The sequence below is a fragment of the Heptranchias perlo genome, chromosome 30 (genome assembly GCF_035084215.1).
Source record: "Heptranchias perlo isolate sHepPer1 chromosome 30, sHepPer1.hap1, whole genome shotgun sequence".
NCBI classification, from domain to species: domain Eukaryota; kingdom Metazoa; phylum Chordata; class Chondrichthyes; order Hexanchiformes; family Hexanchidae; genus Heptranchias; species Heptranchias perlo.
In genome coordinates, this window is record NC_090354.1 from 11,949,055 (window position 1) to 11,965,745 (window position 16,691).

The following is a 16,691-nucleotide window of genomic DNA, read 5'->3' on the forward strand; positions in this document are numbered from 1 at the left end:
TACCTTCGCTGCACCACCTCAAAGGCAAGGATATCCTTCCTTAGATAAGGAGATCAAAACTGTACACAGTGCTCCAGGTGAGGTCTCACCAAAGCCCTGTAGAATTTTAGTAAGACTTCCTTACTTTTGTACTCCAACCCCCTTGCAATAAATGCCAACATTCGTTGGCTTTCCTAATTGCCTGCTGTACCTGCCTGCTAACTTTTTGTGTTTCTTGTATGAGGACACCCAAGTCTCTCTAAACACCGACATTTAATAGTTTCTCACCATTTAAAAATATTCTGTTTTTCTATTCTTGCTACCAAAGTGAATAACCTCACATTTCCCCACATTATACTCCATCTGCCACCTTCTTGCCCACTCACTTAACCTGTCGATATCCATTTGCAGACTCTTTGGGGTGATTTTAAACCCAAGAACGGGTGGGTAGGGGGCGGGTGGGAGTTGAAAATAGTTTATTTTTGGGTCGCAACCGCAATATTTTCAGACTTTGCATTTCCAGTGGGAAGCCTGTACTTTTATGCACAGACATTAAACCCGGAAATAAAGCCAGGTTGCGATCGCGACCCAAAAAACAATTATTTTCAACACCCACCCGCCCCCACAACCCACCCGTTCTTGGGGTTTAAAATCACCCCTTTGTGTCCTCACAGCTTACTTTCCCACCTAGCTTTGTATCATCAGCAAACTTGGATACATTACACTCGGTCCCTTCATCTAAGTCATTAGTATAGATTGTAAGTAGCTGAGGCCCAAGCACTGATCCTTGCGGCACCCACTAGTTACAGCCTGCCAGCCTGAAAATGACCGTTTATCCCTACTGTCTGTTTTCGGTCCGTTAACCAAACCTTTATGCTAATATATACCCCCCCAACCCATGAGCCCTTACCTTGTATAACAACATTTTATGTTTTTTTTCATTCGTTCATGGAATGTGGGCATCGCTGGCGAGGCCGGCATTTATTGCCCATCCCTAATTGCCCTTGAGAAGGTGGTGGTGAGCCGCCTTCTTGAACTGCTGCAGTCCGTGTGGTGAAGATTCTCCCACAGTGCTGTTAGGAAGGGAGTTCCAGAATTTTGACCCCAGCGACAATGAAGGAATGGCGATATATTTCCAAGTCGCGATGGTGTGTGACTTGGAGGGGAATGTGCAGGTGGTGTTGTTCCCAAGTTCCTGCTGCTATTGTCCTTCTAGATGGTAGAGGTCGCGGGTTTGGGAGGTGCTGTCGAAGAAGCCTTGGCGAGTTGCTGCAGTGCATCCTGTGGATGGTACACACTGCAGCCACTGTGCGCCGGTGGAGAAGGGAGTGAATGTTTAGGGTGATGGATGGGGTGCCAATCAAGCAGGATGGTGTCGAGCTTCTTGAGTGTTGTTGGAGCTGCACTCATCCAAGCAAGTGGAGAGTATTCCATCACACTCCTGACTTGTGCCTTGTAGATGGTGGAAAGGCTTTGGGGAGTCAGGAGGTGAGTCACTCGCCGCAGAATACCCAGCCTCCGACCTGCTCTTGTAGCCACAGTATTTATATGGCTGGTCCAATTAAGTTTCTGGTCAATGGTGACCCCCCAGGATGTTGATGATGGGGGATTCGGCGATGGTAATGCCGTTGAATGTCAAGGGGAGGTGGTTAGACTCTCTCTTGTTGGAGATGGTCATTGCCTGGCATTTATCTGGCGCGAATGTTACTTGCCACTTATGAGCCCAAGCCTGGATGTTGTCCAGGTCTTGCTGCATGTGGGCTCAGACTGCTTCATTATCTGAGGGGTTGCGAATGGAACTGAACACTGTGCAATCATCAGCGAACATCCCCATTTCTGACCTTATGATGGAGGGAAGGTCATTGATGAAGCAGCTGAAGACGGTTGGGCCTAGGACACTGCCCTGAGTAACTCCTGCAGCAATGTCCTGGGGCTGAGATGATTGGCCTCCAACAACCACTAACATCTTCCTTTGTGTTAGGTATGACTCTAGCCACTGGAGAGTTTTCCCCCTGATTCCCATTGACTTCAATTTTACTAGGGCTCCTTGGTGCCACACTCAGTCAAATGCTGCCTTGATGTCAAGGGCAGTCACTCTCACCTCACCTCTGGAATTCAGCTCTTTTGTCCATGTTTGGACCAAGGCTGTAATGAGGTCTGAAGCCAAGTGGTCCTGGCGGAACCCAAACTGAGCATCGGTGAGCAGGTTATTGGTGAGTAAGTGCCGCTTGATAGCACTGTCGACGACACCTTCCATCACTTTGCTGATGATTGAGAGTGGACTGATGGGGCGGTAATTGGCCGGATTGGATTTGTCCTGCTTTTTGTGGACAGGACATACCTGGGCAATTTTCCACATTGTCGGGTAGATGCCAGTGTTGTAGCTGTACTGGAACAGCTTGGCTAGAGGCGCAGCTGGTTCTGGAGCACGAGTCTTCAACACTACAGCCGGGATGTTGTCGGGGCCCATAGCCTTTGCTGTATCCAGTGCACTCAGCCGTTTCTTGATATCACGTGGAGTGAATCGAATTGGCTGAAGACTGGCTTCTGTGATGGTGGGGATATCGGGAGGAGGCCGAGATGGATCATCCACTCGGCACTTCTGGCTGAAAATGGTTGCAAACGCTTCAGCCTTGTCTTTTGCACTCACGTGCTGGACTCCGCCATCATTGAGGATGGGGATGTTTGCAGAGCCTCCTCCTCCCGTTAGTTGTTTAATTGTCCACCACCATTCATGACTGGATGTGGCAGGACTGCAGAGTTTTGATCTGATCCGTTGGTTGTGGAATCGTTTAGCTCTGTCTATAGCATGTTGCTTCCGCTGTTTAGCATGCATGTAGTCCTGAGTTGTAGCTTCACCAGGTTGGCACCTCATCTTTTTTTAGGTATGCCTGGTGCTGCTCCTGGCATGCTCTTCTACACTCCTCATTGAACCAGGGTTGATCTGCTGGCTTCTTGGTCATGGTAGAGTGAGGAATATGCCGGGCCATTAGGTTACAGATTGTGTTGGTATACAATTCTGCTGCTGCTGATGGCCCACAGCGCCTCATGGTTGCCCAGTTTTGAGCTGCTAGATCTGTTCCGAATCTATCCCATTTAGCACGGTGGTAGTGCCACACAACACGTTGGATGGTGTCCTCAGTGCGAAGATGGGACTTCATCTCCACGAGGACTGTGCGGTGGTCACTCCTACCAATACTGTCATGGACAGATGCATTTGCGACAGGTAGATTGGTGAGAACGAGGTCAAGTTAGTTTTTCCCTCGTGTTGGTTCACTCACCACCTGCCGCAGGCCCAGTCTAGCAGCTATGTCCTTTAGGACTCGGCCAGCTCGGTCAGTAGTGGTACTACCGAGCCACTCTTGGTGATGGACATTGAAGTCCCCCACCCAGAGTACATTCTGTGCTATTGCTACTGTCAGTGCTTCCTCCAAGTGGTGTTCAACATGGAGGAGGACTGATTCATCAGCCGAGGGAGGACGGTAGGTGGTAATCAGCAGGAGGTTTCCTTGCCCATGTTTGACCTGATGCCATGAGATTTCACGGGGTCCAGAGTCAATGTTGAGGACTCACATGGCCACACCCTCCTGACTGTATATCACTGTACCGCCACCTCTGGTAGGTCTGTCCTGCCGGTGGGACAGGACATACCCAGGGATAGTGATGGAAGAGTCTGGGACATTGGCTGAAAGGTATGATTCTGTGAGTATGGCAACGTCAGGCTGTTGCTTGACTAGTCTGGGACAGCTCTCCCAATTTTGGCACAAGTCCCCAGATGTTAGTGAGGAGGACTTTGCAGGGTCGACTGGGCTTGGTTTGCCTTTATCATGTTCGGTGCCTAGTGGTCCGTTGCCAGGTGGTCCGTCCGGTTTTATTCTTATTGTGACTTTTTTTAGCGAGATTTTACAACTGAGTGGCTTGCTAGGCCATTTCAGAGGGCAATTAAGAATCAACCACATTGCTGTGGGTCTTGGAGTCACATATAGGCCAGACCGGATAAGGACGGCAGGTTTCCTTCCCTAAAGGACATTAGTGAACCAGATGGGTTTTTACGACAATCCGGTAGTTTCTTGGCCACCATTACTGATACTAGTATTTTAATTCCAGATTTTATTTAATTAATTGAATTTAAATTCCCCAGCTGCTGTGGCGGGATTTGAACTCATGACCCTGGATTATTAGTCCAGGCCTCTGGATTACTAGTCCAGTAACATAACTACTATGCTACCGTACCCACTCCACCTTATCGAATGCCTTTTGAAAATGCAAATATATGATATCCACTGGTTCCCCTTTATCTACCCTGCTAGTTACATCCTCAATAAACTCTTTATAGGTTTGTCAATTTGTCAACGATTGTCAACAATTTCACTTTCATAAAACCATGTTGACTCTGCCCATTGCTGTTTTTATTATTGCTGCAGCTATTTATTGCTGCAGTTGGACTGCAGATAGTGGTTGACACTGCTGTCAGCATTTCGAGTTTTGCGAAGAGACAACAACAAACAAGAACTTGAATTTATATAGAGCCTTTAATTTAGGAAACTGTCCCAAGTCACTTCACAGGAGTGCAATGAGACAATGCTGGGGGGTGGGGAGTCGTGGTGGGGTTGGGGAGAGGTGGCGGGAGGGGGTGGGGACTGGTGGTGGGGGTTGGGGAGGGGTTGGTGAATGGAGATGGTGGTGGGAAGGTGGTGGTGGGGAGTGGTGGTGGAGGAGAGGATGGAGACTGGTGGTATGGAGTGGTGGGAGGGGTTGGGGAGTGGTGGTGGGTGGAGGGGTTGGGGAGTGGTGGTGGGTAGAGGGGTTGGGGAGTGGTGGTGGGTGGAGAGGGTGGAGACTGGTGGTGGGTGGAGGGGTTGGGGAGTGGTGGTGGGTGGAGGGGTTGGGGAGTGGTGGTGGAGGAGAGGGTGGAGACTGGTGGTGGGTGGAGGGGTTGGGGAGTGGTGGTGGGTGGAGAGGGTGGAGACTGGTGGTGGGTGGAGGGGTTGGGGAGTGGTGGTGGGTGGAGGGGTTGGGGAGTGGTGGTGGGTGGAGGGGTTGGGGAGTGGTGGTGGGTGGAGGGGTTGGGGAGTGGTGATGGAGGAGAGGGTGGAGACTGGTGGTGGGTGGAGGGGTTGGGGAGTGGTGGTGGAGGAGAGGGTGGAGACTGGTGGTATGGAGTGGGGGGAGGGGGTGGGGAGTGATGGTGGGGGAGGAGATGCGTAGTGGTCGGGGTTGGTGGGGAGTGGTGAGGGAGGGAGTGGGGGAATAGGTGGTGGAGGGGAGAGGGGGTGGGGAGTGGTCGGGGTTCAGGTTTTAGTGGTGGGGGATGGGAGAGGGAATGTAAATAATGAAATCTCACTTGCTGTCTGTCTTGCTTTATTGGGAGATGTAATTTTAAAGTTTAAGCATAAAGACTAAAAGAAACAAAAGTCCAAAAGTTAACCACATACGTCAATGGATGTTAATTTTACCCATCATTAAGTTACCAGTAGTAATTGTTGCTTAGAGTAGAGATACTAAATATAGCTCGATTGCAAAAAAAAATTTAAAAATTGTGGATATTGAACAAGCTTTTTCCCCAGTGTCTGCAAAGGTCAGCAATCTTCCTTTTCAGCAGAAATATGCTAAACCATGAAAGCAAATGCAGCCTCCATGTAAACATAGTCGCATATAAAGACTTATCTGAATTTTGGTGTTAGGACAAGAATGTATTTGCTTCTGAGAAGCTATCCAATGCCTATTCTTTTGTTTTTAATCTCAAGTTTGATCTTATCTTGTGTGAACTTGATCGCTCACAGCCTGTCAATGACAGGGTGAGGTGGTAAGATTAATGTGAATCTTGGTCTCTGGTTTATCGATGGGCATACTTGCTGCAGGGCAGCAACTATACAGGTTTTTCCTTCCCTCTCCAAAAACAAGCATCCTGTTGTAGTCGTATACAGCGTCTTGCAAGAGAAACAGCATTAATTTCCCTATAGTGTCCCCATTACATTTTACCAACCAAGTCTGACCTAATGCCATTAAGAGTAGGCATATAGTTAGGCTGTGATAGCAGAAGGGGTTAAATTGGATGAAATTGCACTCTGGACACACAAAGACAGAAGACCAAGAAGCTAACTGCAGGATGAGTTAAGAATAGAATGTTAATTGTTGGACAGGCACCTGGAAAGGAGTGCTGGAAGTGTGAATGAAGAATAGGTCTCAGTGTAATCAATATCTAGAGAGATAAGGAAGCGAAGATTCTGAAGGCCAACCTTAGTTGATCATGTGTGTGGAATGACTGAAGAACAATAAACAGATAATTTCACTAATGAGCATGTGCGAGGGGAAAAAGTGGTTAGCATGACCATTAACGCGCTTAAATATTAGCCCTGCGTATTTCCGCACTAACCTCACATACTAGGAATGTGCTTACGTACTAACATCATGCTTACCTTTCATAATTAACCATGTAAGGGTACAGCACACTTTAGGAACTCTTAAGTAGTTTTGCTGAGACTGCCATGAGCGGTCAGAGGACGTGGTTCACAAGGCCCGATGAGTTTTTTGTGCGTGAGTACAGTTGATGTTAATCTCAAAAGCACTGCGTGTGCTGGGTTTGTATAAGTATAGATTATTAATCAGACGTCTCTATCTCTTGAGTCTACAAGCCTATATTAAAAGTGAAATATAAAGATTATCCTGAACCCAACACTCCTGTGCACGCATTTCAACATCACATTTGTACTGGCGTTGATTAAGTCATATACTGGAAAGTCAACTCATCCACTAAAATAAAGAAGTATTTACAATTAAAAAAGTGCTTTATCATGTTGTTGAATTGTCTCAAAGTGTTTCATACAGTGATTTACTTTTGGGATGTATTTATCGTTGAGACCAAGTTATGTGTGTATTTTTAAAGCGAATCATGTTAAATTACTCAGACACCAGAAAACATTTTATTACCCATACGGTCTTTTATATTTTTAATATACTTTGTCCATTTCTAGACTACAGCCGAATGTTAACACCCAGCACAAGCAGCTGGCAGCATGGTGCTCACTGGTGCTCTCCTATCTGCAGTATCACAAGCTTTATACTATCGATGTATTGGAAGCCCAAGAAAGTCCACTCTTCAACAATAAGAAGATCCAACGTATCCTTTACTATGTCAGCCTCTGAAATGGGAGGAATGTTAAACCATGAAATGGCAGACTTAGGTTTTTGTTGATTCTCACCTGTTATCAACCATTAGGTTTCATAGAAACATGGAATTTTGCAGCACAGCAGGAGGGTATTTAACCCATCACAACTGTGCCAGCTCTTCTGAAAGAGCTATCCACTTAGTCCTGTTGCCTTGCCCTTTTTTTAAAAAAAAATCAAGTATTTGTCCATTTCTCTTTTGAAAAAGCTATTATGGATTCTGTTTTTAACATTGTTTCTGATGGGGCATTTTGTGACCTAATAATTTTATGTTAAAAAAAATGAACAAATTTCTCCTAACCTATTCCCTCATTCTTTTGGAGTTGATCTTAAATTTACCCCCTCTAGTTACCGACTCACCAATGAGTGGAAATAGTTTGCTCTGGAGCACAGTTCTTAGCCTACAGAGGTGAACTAAAATTTCCTTATTTTACTGTCTCGTAAGCCCCACTCCTGCCCCTAAAAATGTTGCTGAGAGGTGTGTGAGAGTGAGCTGTGCTTTCCTCCCTCTGTTGCTTTAATCCCTAGAATTATTTTCACTGTAGAGTGACGTTTATTAATAGGTTAAACACTGTAGTTCAAAGTTCGAGTAACAGGCGGTTCTCCTTCACATAAAGGCAGTAGTGACTGTGAGAGGAAAGACTTTTGTTGTAAGTTACATTTCTTCTTTCCTTTTGCTCCCCTCTCCCAAGCTGATGACATCAATGGAGTGCACTCGCCTCATGAAATGGCAGTCCCAAATTTATAAGATATCCTGCCTGTAACTAACAGTTCCCATTTTAAAAACTAAGCCTGCACAAAAAATAAAGGGGGAAGTACTGTCTTTCCCTCTCTAGTTCCCTTATCTTTTAATAAATGTAAGGAATCTTACAACACCAGGTTATAGTCCAACTGTTTTATTTGAAAATCACAAGCTTTCGGAGGCTTTCTCCTTCGTCAGGTGAGCGAGTGTGGGATTCCATGGAAGGTTACCGTATTTATATTCAGAGAACAATACCTGGTGATTACAGATAATCTTTCCAACTGCCCGTTGTCAAGGCAATCAAAGTGTTCAGACAGAGTGATGTTACCTACAGGACCACCGAATACACAAACGGCCAGAACACAAAACAGAGAGAGAGAGGGAGAGAAACATCCGAAAGGAAGAGAAAGACAGAGAATGACCCGTTGTGTTAAAAACAGATAACTTTTTTTCGCTGGTGGGGTTACGTGTAGCGTGACGTGAACCCAAGATCCCGGTTGAGGCCGTCCTCATGGGTGCGGAACTTGGCTATCAATTTCTGTTCGACGATTTTGTGTTGTCGTGTGTCTCGAAGGCCGCCTTGGAGAACGCTTACCCGAAGATCGGTGGCTGAATGTCCTTGACTGCTGAAGTGTTCCCCGACTAGGAGGGAACCCTCCTGTCTGGCGATTGTTGCGCGGTGTCCGTTCATCCGTTGTCGCAGTGTCTGCATGGTCTCGCCAATGTACCATGCTCCGGGGCATCCTTTCCTGCAATGTATGAGGTAGACAACGTTGGCCAAGTCACAGGAGTATGAACCATGTACCTGGTGGGTGGTGTCCTCTCGTGTGATGGTGGTGTCTGTGTCGTTGATCTGGCATGTCTTACAGGGGTTGCCGTGGCAGGGTTGTGTGGTGTCGTGGACGCTGTTCTCCTGAAAGCTGGGTAATTTGCTGCGAACGATGGTCTGTTTGAGGTTGGGTGGCTGTTTGAAGGCGAGTAGTGGAGGTGTGGGGATGGCCTTAGCGAGGTGTTCGTCGTCATCGATGACATGTTGAAGGCTGCGGAGAACATGGCGTAGTTTCTCCGCTCCGGGGAAGTACTGGACGACGAAGGGTACTCTGTTGGTTGCGTCCCGCGTTAGTCTTCTGAGGAGATCTATGCGATTTTTCGCTGTGGGAGGGTTCCCTCCCAGTCGGGGAACACTTCAGCAGTCAAGGCCATTCAGCCACCGATCTTCGGGTAAGCGTTCTCCAAGGCGGCCTTTGAGACACACGACAACACAAAATCGTCGAACAGAAATTGATAGCCAAGTTCCGCACCCATGAGGACGGCCTCAACCGGGATCTTGGGTTCACGTCACGCTACACGTAACCCCACCAGCGAAAAAAAGTTATCTGTTTTTAACACAACGGGTCATTCTCTGTCTTTCTCTTCCTTTCGGATGTTTCTCTCCCTCTCTCTCTCTGTTTTGTGTTCTGGCCGTTTGTGTATTCGGTGGTCCTGTAGGTAACATCACTCTGTCTGAACACTTTGATTGCCTTGACAACGGGCAGTTGGAAAGATTATCTGTAATCACCAGGTATTGTTCTCTGAATATAAATACGGTAACCTTCCATGGAATCCCACACTCGCTCACCTGACGAAGGAGAAAGCCTCCGAAAGCTTGTGATTTTCAAATAAAACAGTTGGACTATAACCTGGTGCTGTAAGATTCCTTACATTTGTCAACCCCAGTCCATCACCGGCATCTCCACATCATATCTTTTAATAGATAGTAAACCATTGTCTCCTCCCTACATTCCTAGTTCGATAGGTTATTATATTACTTAGCACGAACATGTTTTTTAAAAACACAGGACTTCCTTATGAATTGACTGTTTACAAAGATTTTGCTGTCTGGCAAAGTGTCCTGTAAATTGTAAATTTATTTAAGCTTTTTGGGGAATCTTTTTGGATGTTACTTACAAGGAATGGGGCATTTTTCAATTTTGGGCACCGAGCATCAATATCAATCTCGGATACAGTGAGCAAACTTGCTGTACTCACCCCAGCCAGCCACATGTTTAAAACCCAAGCTACATATGAAGAAATGTATTAACCAAATTTACCTTTTCTCATGTAAGCTTGAGTCCATGAGCCTTTATCCCACAGCTTATGTTAATATTGAGCATTTCTTTGGATCCAGTTTATCCATGCCCAATTTGATTTTAAATAATTCAGTAAGATAAGCCCTGTTGCCATTTTTCCAATATAAACATCCCTTTGTACTCTTCTTGAAGCACATGTGCTCAATCCCAATTATCAACAGAGTTGCCTTTCTTTGTACTCCCTTCAAGGCCAGGATGCCCCATCTGTTGGATGGTGTCCTGAACTGTGCGCAATACTGAAGGTGGAGCTGACCATTGATCTCGTGATCAGTGAAGCAGTAACATTGGGCCAATATTAGGAGGGAGGCGGGTTGCCAGCGGGGGGTCGACTGGGCGCGTGGGTAACCCGCCCAGTAAAATCGGTGGGTTCCCCACACAATCGTAAGTAAATTGAAGCCATTTACCTTGGCTTCCAGGTTTCGCGCTGGAAAGCTGCACAGCGGGCGGACTGCGCACCCACATCATAGGCTGTCAGCTGGAGGAGCCCTATTTAAAGGGGCAGTCCTCCACTGACTGATGCTGCAGAAAGGAGCCAAAATTATAGCATGGAGCAGCCCAGGGGGAAGGCTGCTCCCAGGTTTAATGATGCCTCACTCCAGGTCCTACTGGATGGGGTGAAGAGGAGGGGGAGGACAGAGATCTTCTCCCCGGCGGACGGGAGGAAGTGGCCTGCCTCTGCCACCATGAAGGCCCGGCTCGAGGTGGCAGAGGAGGTCACCAGCACCACCAACATATCACGCACCTGCATACAGTGCAGGAGGCGCTACAATGACCTAAGTAGGTCAGCCAAAGTGAGTACATTTACTCGTTCCCCTACAATCCGTCTGCCACATCACCGCCCCCACTCCACATCTCCTTCTGCACTGCCAACACTACTCTATCACATCACTCCTCACACCCACTCAAAGCTCATCCTCATCTTACCTGCACTTACTCACCTCACCAGTACTCATCCCACCACTACCACTCAACCCAATCCCCATACAATCTCATGGCTCTATCTCATACTCACCCTCTGATGCATCTCTTTCACGGTCAGCCTCACCCAACCTGCCACTACCTGTGCTGCAGCCACAGGGCATGTATTACGTATGTGTAGTAGGAAGCATAAGGCAAACGTGTCGTGAGCATGAAGGGGATGCACAAGGGTGTTTGAGGGTTTGTCATGGTTATTACTTATATTTGATTTCTGATCAACTCGTATTATATATTATATTGTCATTACTACTGCCACATCTTGGCCATTCTTGACTGGCTTCGGCAATAATGCCCTTTCATGAGGTTCTCCATGAACACCTTTGATGCCACCCATTGGGTCACCCTACAGTGGGTGTATGTGTAGTTGCACGACTACTTTGTGCAGGTGCCTGTTGCGCAGCGCCGTGTTCTGTAGCTCCACATGGCGGAGGTAGACGGCGAGGCTGGTGATGTTGCTCGTCCTCCAATGGAGTGATGAATGCAGAAATGGACCCCCCCCTCCCTCGCATCCTGACGGTGTGAGTGTGAGGGGTCCACAAAGTAGGTAAATGTGTTTGGACAGTAGAGTTTAGGGTATGATTTAAGAATTTGGAGTGTGGAGACAATGGTGTGGCAAGCCAAACTTTGTCTGAGGTGACAGAGTGCCCTGCTGCAATGAATGAGGGTTTACCCCACACCTGTTAAATGGACCTCTGCAGCTGCTGCTGGCTGCAACATGTCTGTTTAAACAGGGAGCGTTTCCCCCAGCATGGGAAACACACTCTGGGTAGTCCAAGATCCGAATCCTCCTAAAATCTCCAACTAATGAGGTCTGTAAATGACCTCAAGTACCCAGATAATGATCTTAAATGGGATCCCGCCGGCTTTGATTGCCGGTGGGAGTCCCGCATGCGGGGGCTGCGCGCGCACCGATTCGCATCATTGGGGAACCTGGAAGTGGGCGGGTTGGAGCCGGGCTCCGGACCCGCTCCAGGAATCACCAATTTTAGGAGCCCCCCCGCCACGAACGCACCTGCTCGGCCATCCGAAAATTGACCCCATTATCTCATTACTGATAGCTGCTGTGGCACCAAAAAAAATCAGTAGTTTGTGCTATTATAGCTATGGTATCGTAGGAACATAAGTACAGGAGTAGGCCATTTAGCCCCTCGAGCCTGATCCACCATTCAATGAGATCATGGCTGACCTGCGTCCTAACTCCATATACCCGCCGTAGCCCCATATCTCTTAATATCTTTGGATAACAAAAATCTATCAATCTCAGATTTAAAATTAACAATTGAGCTAGCATCAACTGACGTTTAGGGAAGAGAGTTCCAAACTTCTACCACCCTTTGCATGTAGAACTGTTTCCTAACTTCACTCCTGAGAGTCCTGTCTCTAATTTTTAGGCTATGTCCTCTAGTCCTAGACTCCCCAACCAGTGAAAATAGTTTCTCTGTATCTATGCTGTATAGGTTGACCCTGGTGAGTGGAGCTTCCAGAGCAGGAACTTACTGGACCTCGTAATTCCCCAATACAGTAACAACATCACTTCAACGAGAGGTTAAATGTTGTGTAGTAGAAAGTATAGTATCCTTACAGTACATTGCAAAATGGAATCACTTGGTGGAAGAAAACAGTTTTTCCAATAATAGGTGGGACAATGCTGTCCAGAGCACAGTCAAGAAAAATTATTACAAAGCGAGATGGTTTTCCTCAACTTTGATATAAAGGGAAGTTCCCCATAGAAGCTATCCAAGTTGTATTAGAAGAACTCCGGAAAAAAGGTTGGTACACAGACCAAAACCGAGTTTTAGGCTTGTGCTTGTAAAATTTCTTCAGATTTCTTCCAAGTTCAGACTGGATTTTCCCTTATAATTTTAAAAGAGCTGTGATTAACACAACAACAAGAAGTTGTTGCATTTATTTAGCGCCTTTAACATAGTAAAATGTCCCAAAGCGCTTAACAGGAGCGTTATCAAACAAAGTTTGATGCCGAGACACATGAGGTATTAGAACAGGTGACTAAAAGTTTGGTCAAAGAGGTAGGTTTTAAGGAGTGACTTAAAGGAGGAAAGAGAGGCGGAGAGGTTTTGGGAGGGAATTCCAGAGCTTAGGGCGTAAGCTGCTGAAGGACGGCCGCCAATGATGGAGCGAATGAAAATCTGGCATTTGGAGGAGCGCAGAGTTCAAGGAGGGTTGGAGAGCTGGATGAGGTTCCAGAGCTTACAGAACTAGGGAGGAGGGAGGCCATGGAGGGATTTGAAAACAAGGATGAGAATTTTAAAATCGAGGTGTTGGCGAATCGGGAGCCAATGTAGGTCAGCGAGCACAGGGGTGATGGGTGAACAGGACTTGGTGCCAGTTAGGATACGGGCAGCAAAGTTTTGGATTAGCTGAAGTTCACGGAGGGTGCTAGGTGGGAGGCCAGCCATGAGAGCATTGGAATAGTCTAGAGGCAACAAAGGCATGGATGAGGGTTTCAGCAGCAGATGAGCTGAGGCAGGGGCAGAAACAGTATTTCATCCCTGCTTACATATTGTCATCTTTATGAATAAATTTGCTCATTATGGGCTCCCTGATGGCTCAGTGAGCACACACACCACATAGTGTGGTACTGGGTCATGCAGACTTAAGATGCTCCATGGTTTATGCAGAGTTAACTGATCTCAGTAAAGGCGACAACAGGGTGTTGCAATCAATCTCAGTGCCCTGGGGCAGGAAGGGAAAAACAGCCAGGGTTTGCACTCCTGATTCTGCTGCTTGTGTGGAAATCAAGTGAGGACAGGATTAGTTATGGTTAAGGTGGTTATGGTGCCTTGCATGATCAAGTAGTCTGGCACTGGATGTGTAAGCTCATGTATGATGAATGACCACTTGGGTAATGGACTAGAACACTGTGAGTACCATGCTTGCGTTTTCACTATTCATGTATTGAATTTAATATCAGGAAATATGTAGCTCACATGTGTTTTAAGGAATTTATCTGTAATTTGTTTTGCTTCTAGGAAACTTAGAGTGGATTGATAAGAATAAAACTCGCTGTCTTATAATGTGGAGGAGACCAGAGGAATGGGGAAAACTTTTGTATCAGTGGGTAAGAACCTGCTTTACTGCATGCTTTCTACAAGTGTTCTTGTAACAAATCCCACACAGTACAGCAAACACCCTGACAATCATGTAAAGGGTTTTTTAATTCATTTATCGCTAATCCCCTTTTTTTGCTCCATTCGTTTTGGCAGTCTTGTAGAGTAACTGATGATATGTAGATCTTTCCTCAACAAAAAGCTGTTTGAACAGCAACTTATCAGAACAAGGCAAAACTCAGCACTATTCCCTTTTCTTCTTCAAACTAAATTAGGAAGCAAAGGAGAAAAAAAGAACAGCAATGTAAAGTTTGTAAAATGGAAAGCAATTTTGTACATGTTGAAAATTAAGCAGTTTGCATATATTTTCAAAAGACTTGGCAGTGGTTAGCACAGTGGTCTTTCACCTTTGCGACCCCCATGGATTGATGTGATGAAAGGCTCCTCTTATTGCTGGCTGTAAGTGTCCTTAGTGAAATTGGTTTTAATAATCTCCCATTCCCAGTGAATGTGAATCCACAACAAAACTGATCATAATTCTGGACAAATTGACATTAGATTGCGAATCTCAATCAGAAAGGCCACAAGGATGTGTGTGAAATGAAAATACCATGCTGGTGCAGTTAGGGCAGAGTAGTGTGAGCTTTATTCTGCGCCGGGCCTATATCTGACCTGTGAATTCTTGATACTGATACCGGGTGCAAAAAATGGAAAAACCTTCCATTTACCCAGTGCTGAAGAACTTGATGAGTAAAAATAGAAAAGATTTCTCCTAACCTAACCCAATGTCAAAAAACTGCAGCATATTATGTGGCTGTAAAACTACTTCAGGATTGTATTGCTTCAAGAAAATCATTTCTATCCCAAAGTTGTTTTATCCTTTTTGAAAACCATTGACTTTCACAATTTGCCCAATACAGTAATCCAGTTAGAGACAGAGTCCAGGGAGCACTGATCCAAAGGTGGAAATTAGTACATAAAATATAATCTGGAAGCAACCCAGTAAAAACAAGACTTGCATTTATTTAACACTTTATTATGTCTCAAATGTCTCACATCACTTCATGTACAATTAATTCCTTTGAAGTGCAATGATTTTTGTAGGCAAATCTAGCATTTTGTGCACAGCAGGATCCCACAAACAACAATGAGATGAACAACCAGCAAATCTGTATTGCTTGAAGGAGGGATGTTGGCCAGGTCACCAGAGAACTCCCTATTCTTTTTAGAATTAGGATCTTTAACATACTCCAGAATCGTGTCATGTGAAGCTACTAAGTGCCAGCGAAACATAACAGAATGTTACAGGTGTTTTGTCCAAAACAAAAATAGTCTTTGAACAATAGTTTGATCATCAAAACCGTTAGTATTCATTAATTGGTTTTGGGTGCTGATTTCATCAGTCTTTCATTACCTTGCCATTAATGCCAATCCAACAAAGTGACGTGGGTTAGATTACCTAAAATGTAGGTATGGCTATTGATTATAGCTGTGCCTAAACTTCCTGTGCTGAGAACCCTTTATTTTCATTAAAGCTGTTCATATTGTATATAATTGTCCGGTATTGATGTCTTGCAGGTTTCTAAGAATGGCATGACAAACTCTGTATTCACATTTTATGAACTCTCCAATGGAGAGGACACGGAGGGTGAAGGTAAGGTAAATTGATAATTAATTGAAGATAGGGAGCAATAGGCTAGTTGTCTTCCCTTTCAATTGTTTGTTCCTGTTTTTCGCTCTGTGTATGTTCTGACTTCTAGTATATAGAATTCAAACAAGCACAATTCTAATGCCACCACTTTTCTGTGAACCTTTATGATGATACGTGAATGATGATATGTGAACCATTATGATAACTGAGTAGGTTTATTCTGATGAAAGCCACATAATTGTGTAACAATAACTTTTCCTGATGTATTGCTCAGACAGCCCGTCGGCAAAAGACCGAAATCAGAAGCTCACTGAATGCAGAATTCTGGATACATACTCATGCCCTATTACATTTGGCTCTTAAGCTATGCTACCCTCATACAGTAAAATAAGAAGAATTGGGTGATTGTTCCTTGTGGTTCATCAGTTTATTGCCTAATTTAGAACCATAGAATTTACAGCACAGGAGGAGACTATTCGGCCCATTACACCTGTGCCAGTGCTAGCTCTTTGACTGGAGTTTTCTACTTTCTCATTTCCCTGCTCTTTCTCTTTGACTGGAGTTTTCTACTTTCTCATTTCCCTGCTCTTTCCTTGTATCATTTTATAATTTTTCACTTCACATGTTTATCCAGTCCTCTTTTTAAATGATACTGCAGTCGGTGCATCAATGTGATAAAGCATTCTACTAATCCTCTCTGTAAAGAAGTCTTTTCTAACTTCCCCTTTCCTTCTATTGATAATCCTGAGTCTGTGTTCTCTTGTTACTATTTCACCAACCAGTAGAAACAATCTTTCACTATTTATACTATCTCTATGATGGCAACACATCAGCCATACATTAGGATGGGCCATACTCAGCTTACAGCTTTTCTGTTCTGTAAAATCCATTATTTATGTTTGAGAATATCGGATTGCAAAATTAAATGAGGAATATGTTTTTCAAACAAAAATGTACATCAGTCTTCAGAGTTATAA

General features: G+C 45.2%; 1 protein-coding gene and 1 long non-coding RNA gene across 2 annotated transcripts in view; one reads left to right on the forward strand and one right to left on the reverse strand.

Moving 5' to 3' along the window:
- vps25 (vacuolar protein sorting 25 homolog) overlaps window positions 1–16,691 on the forward strand; it is a 23,503-nt gene that overhangs the window by 4,775 nt on the left and 2,037 nt on the right. Inside the window, exons 2-5 of the mRNA XM_067968908.1 lie at window positions 6,954–7,099; window positions 12,711–12,764; window positions 13,986–14,074; window positions 15,642–15,717. Of these exons, the coding sequence (XP_067825009.1) occupies window positions 6,954–7,099; window positions 12,711–12,764; window positions 13,986–14,074; window positions 15,642–15,717 (365 nt within the window). The remainder of the gene's footprint in view (window positions 1–6,953; window positions 7,100–12,710; window positions 12,765–13,985; window positions 14,075–15,641; window positions 15,718–16,691) is intronic.
- LOC137299913 (uncharacterized) overlaps window positions 14,170–16,691 on the reverse strand; it is a 14,393-nt gene continuing 11,871 nt past the window's right edge. Inside the window, exon 3 of the long non-coding RNA XR_010958007.1 lies at window positions 14,170–14,329. This is a non-coding gene — a long non-coding RNA (uncharacterized lncRNA). The remainder of the gene's footprint in view (window positions 14,330–16,691) is intronic.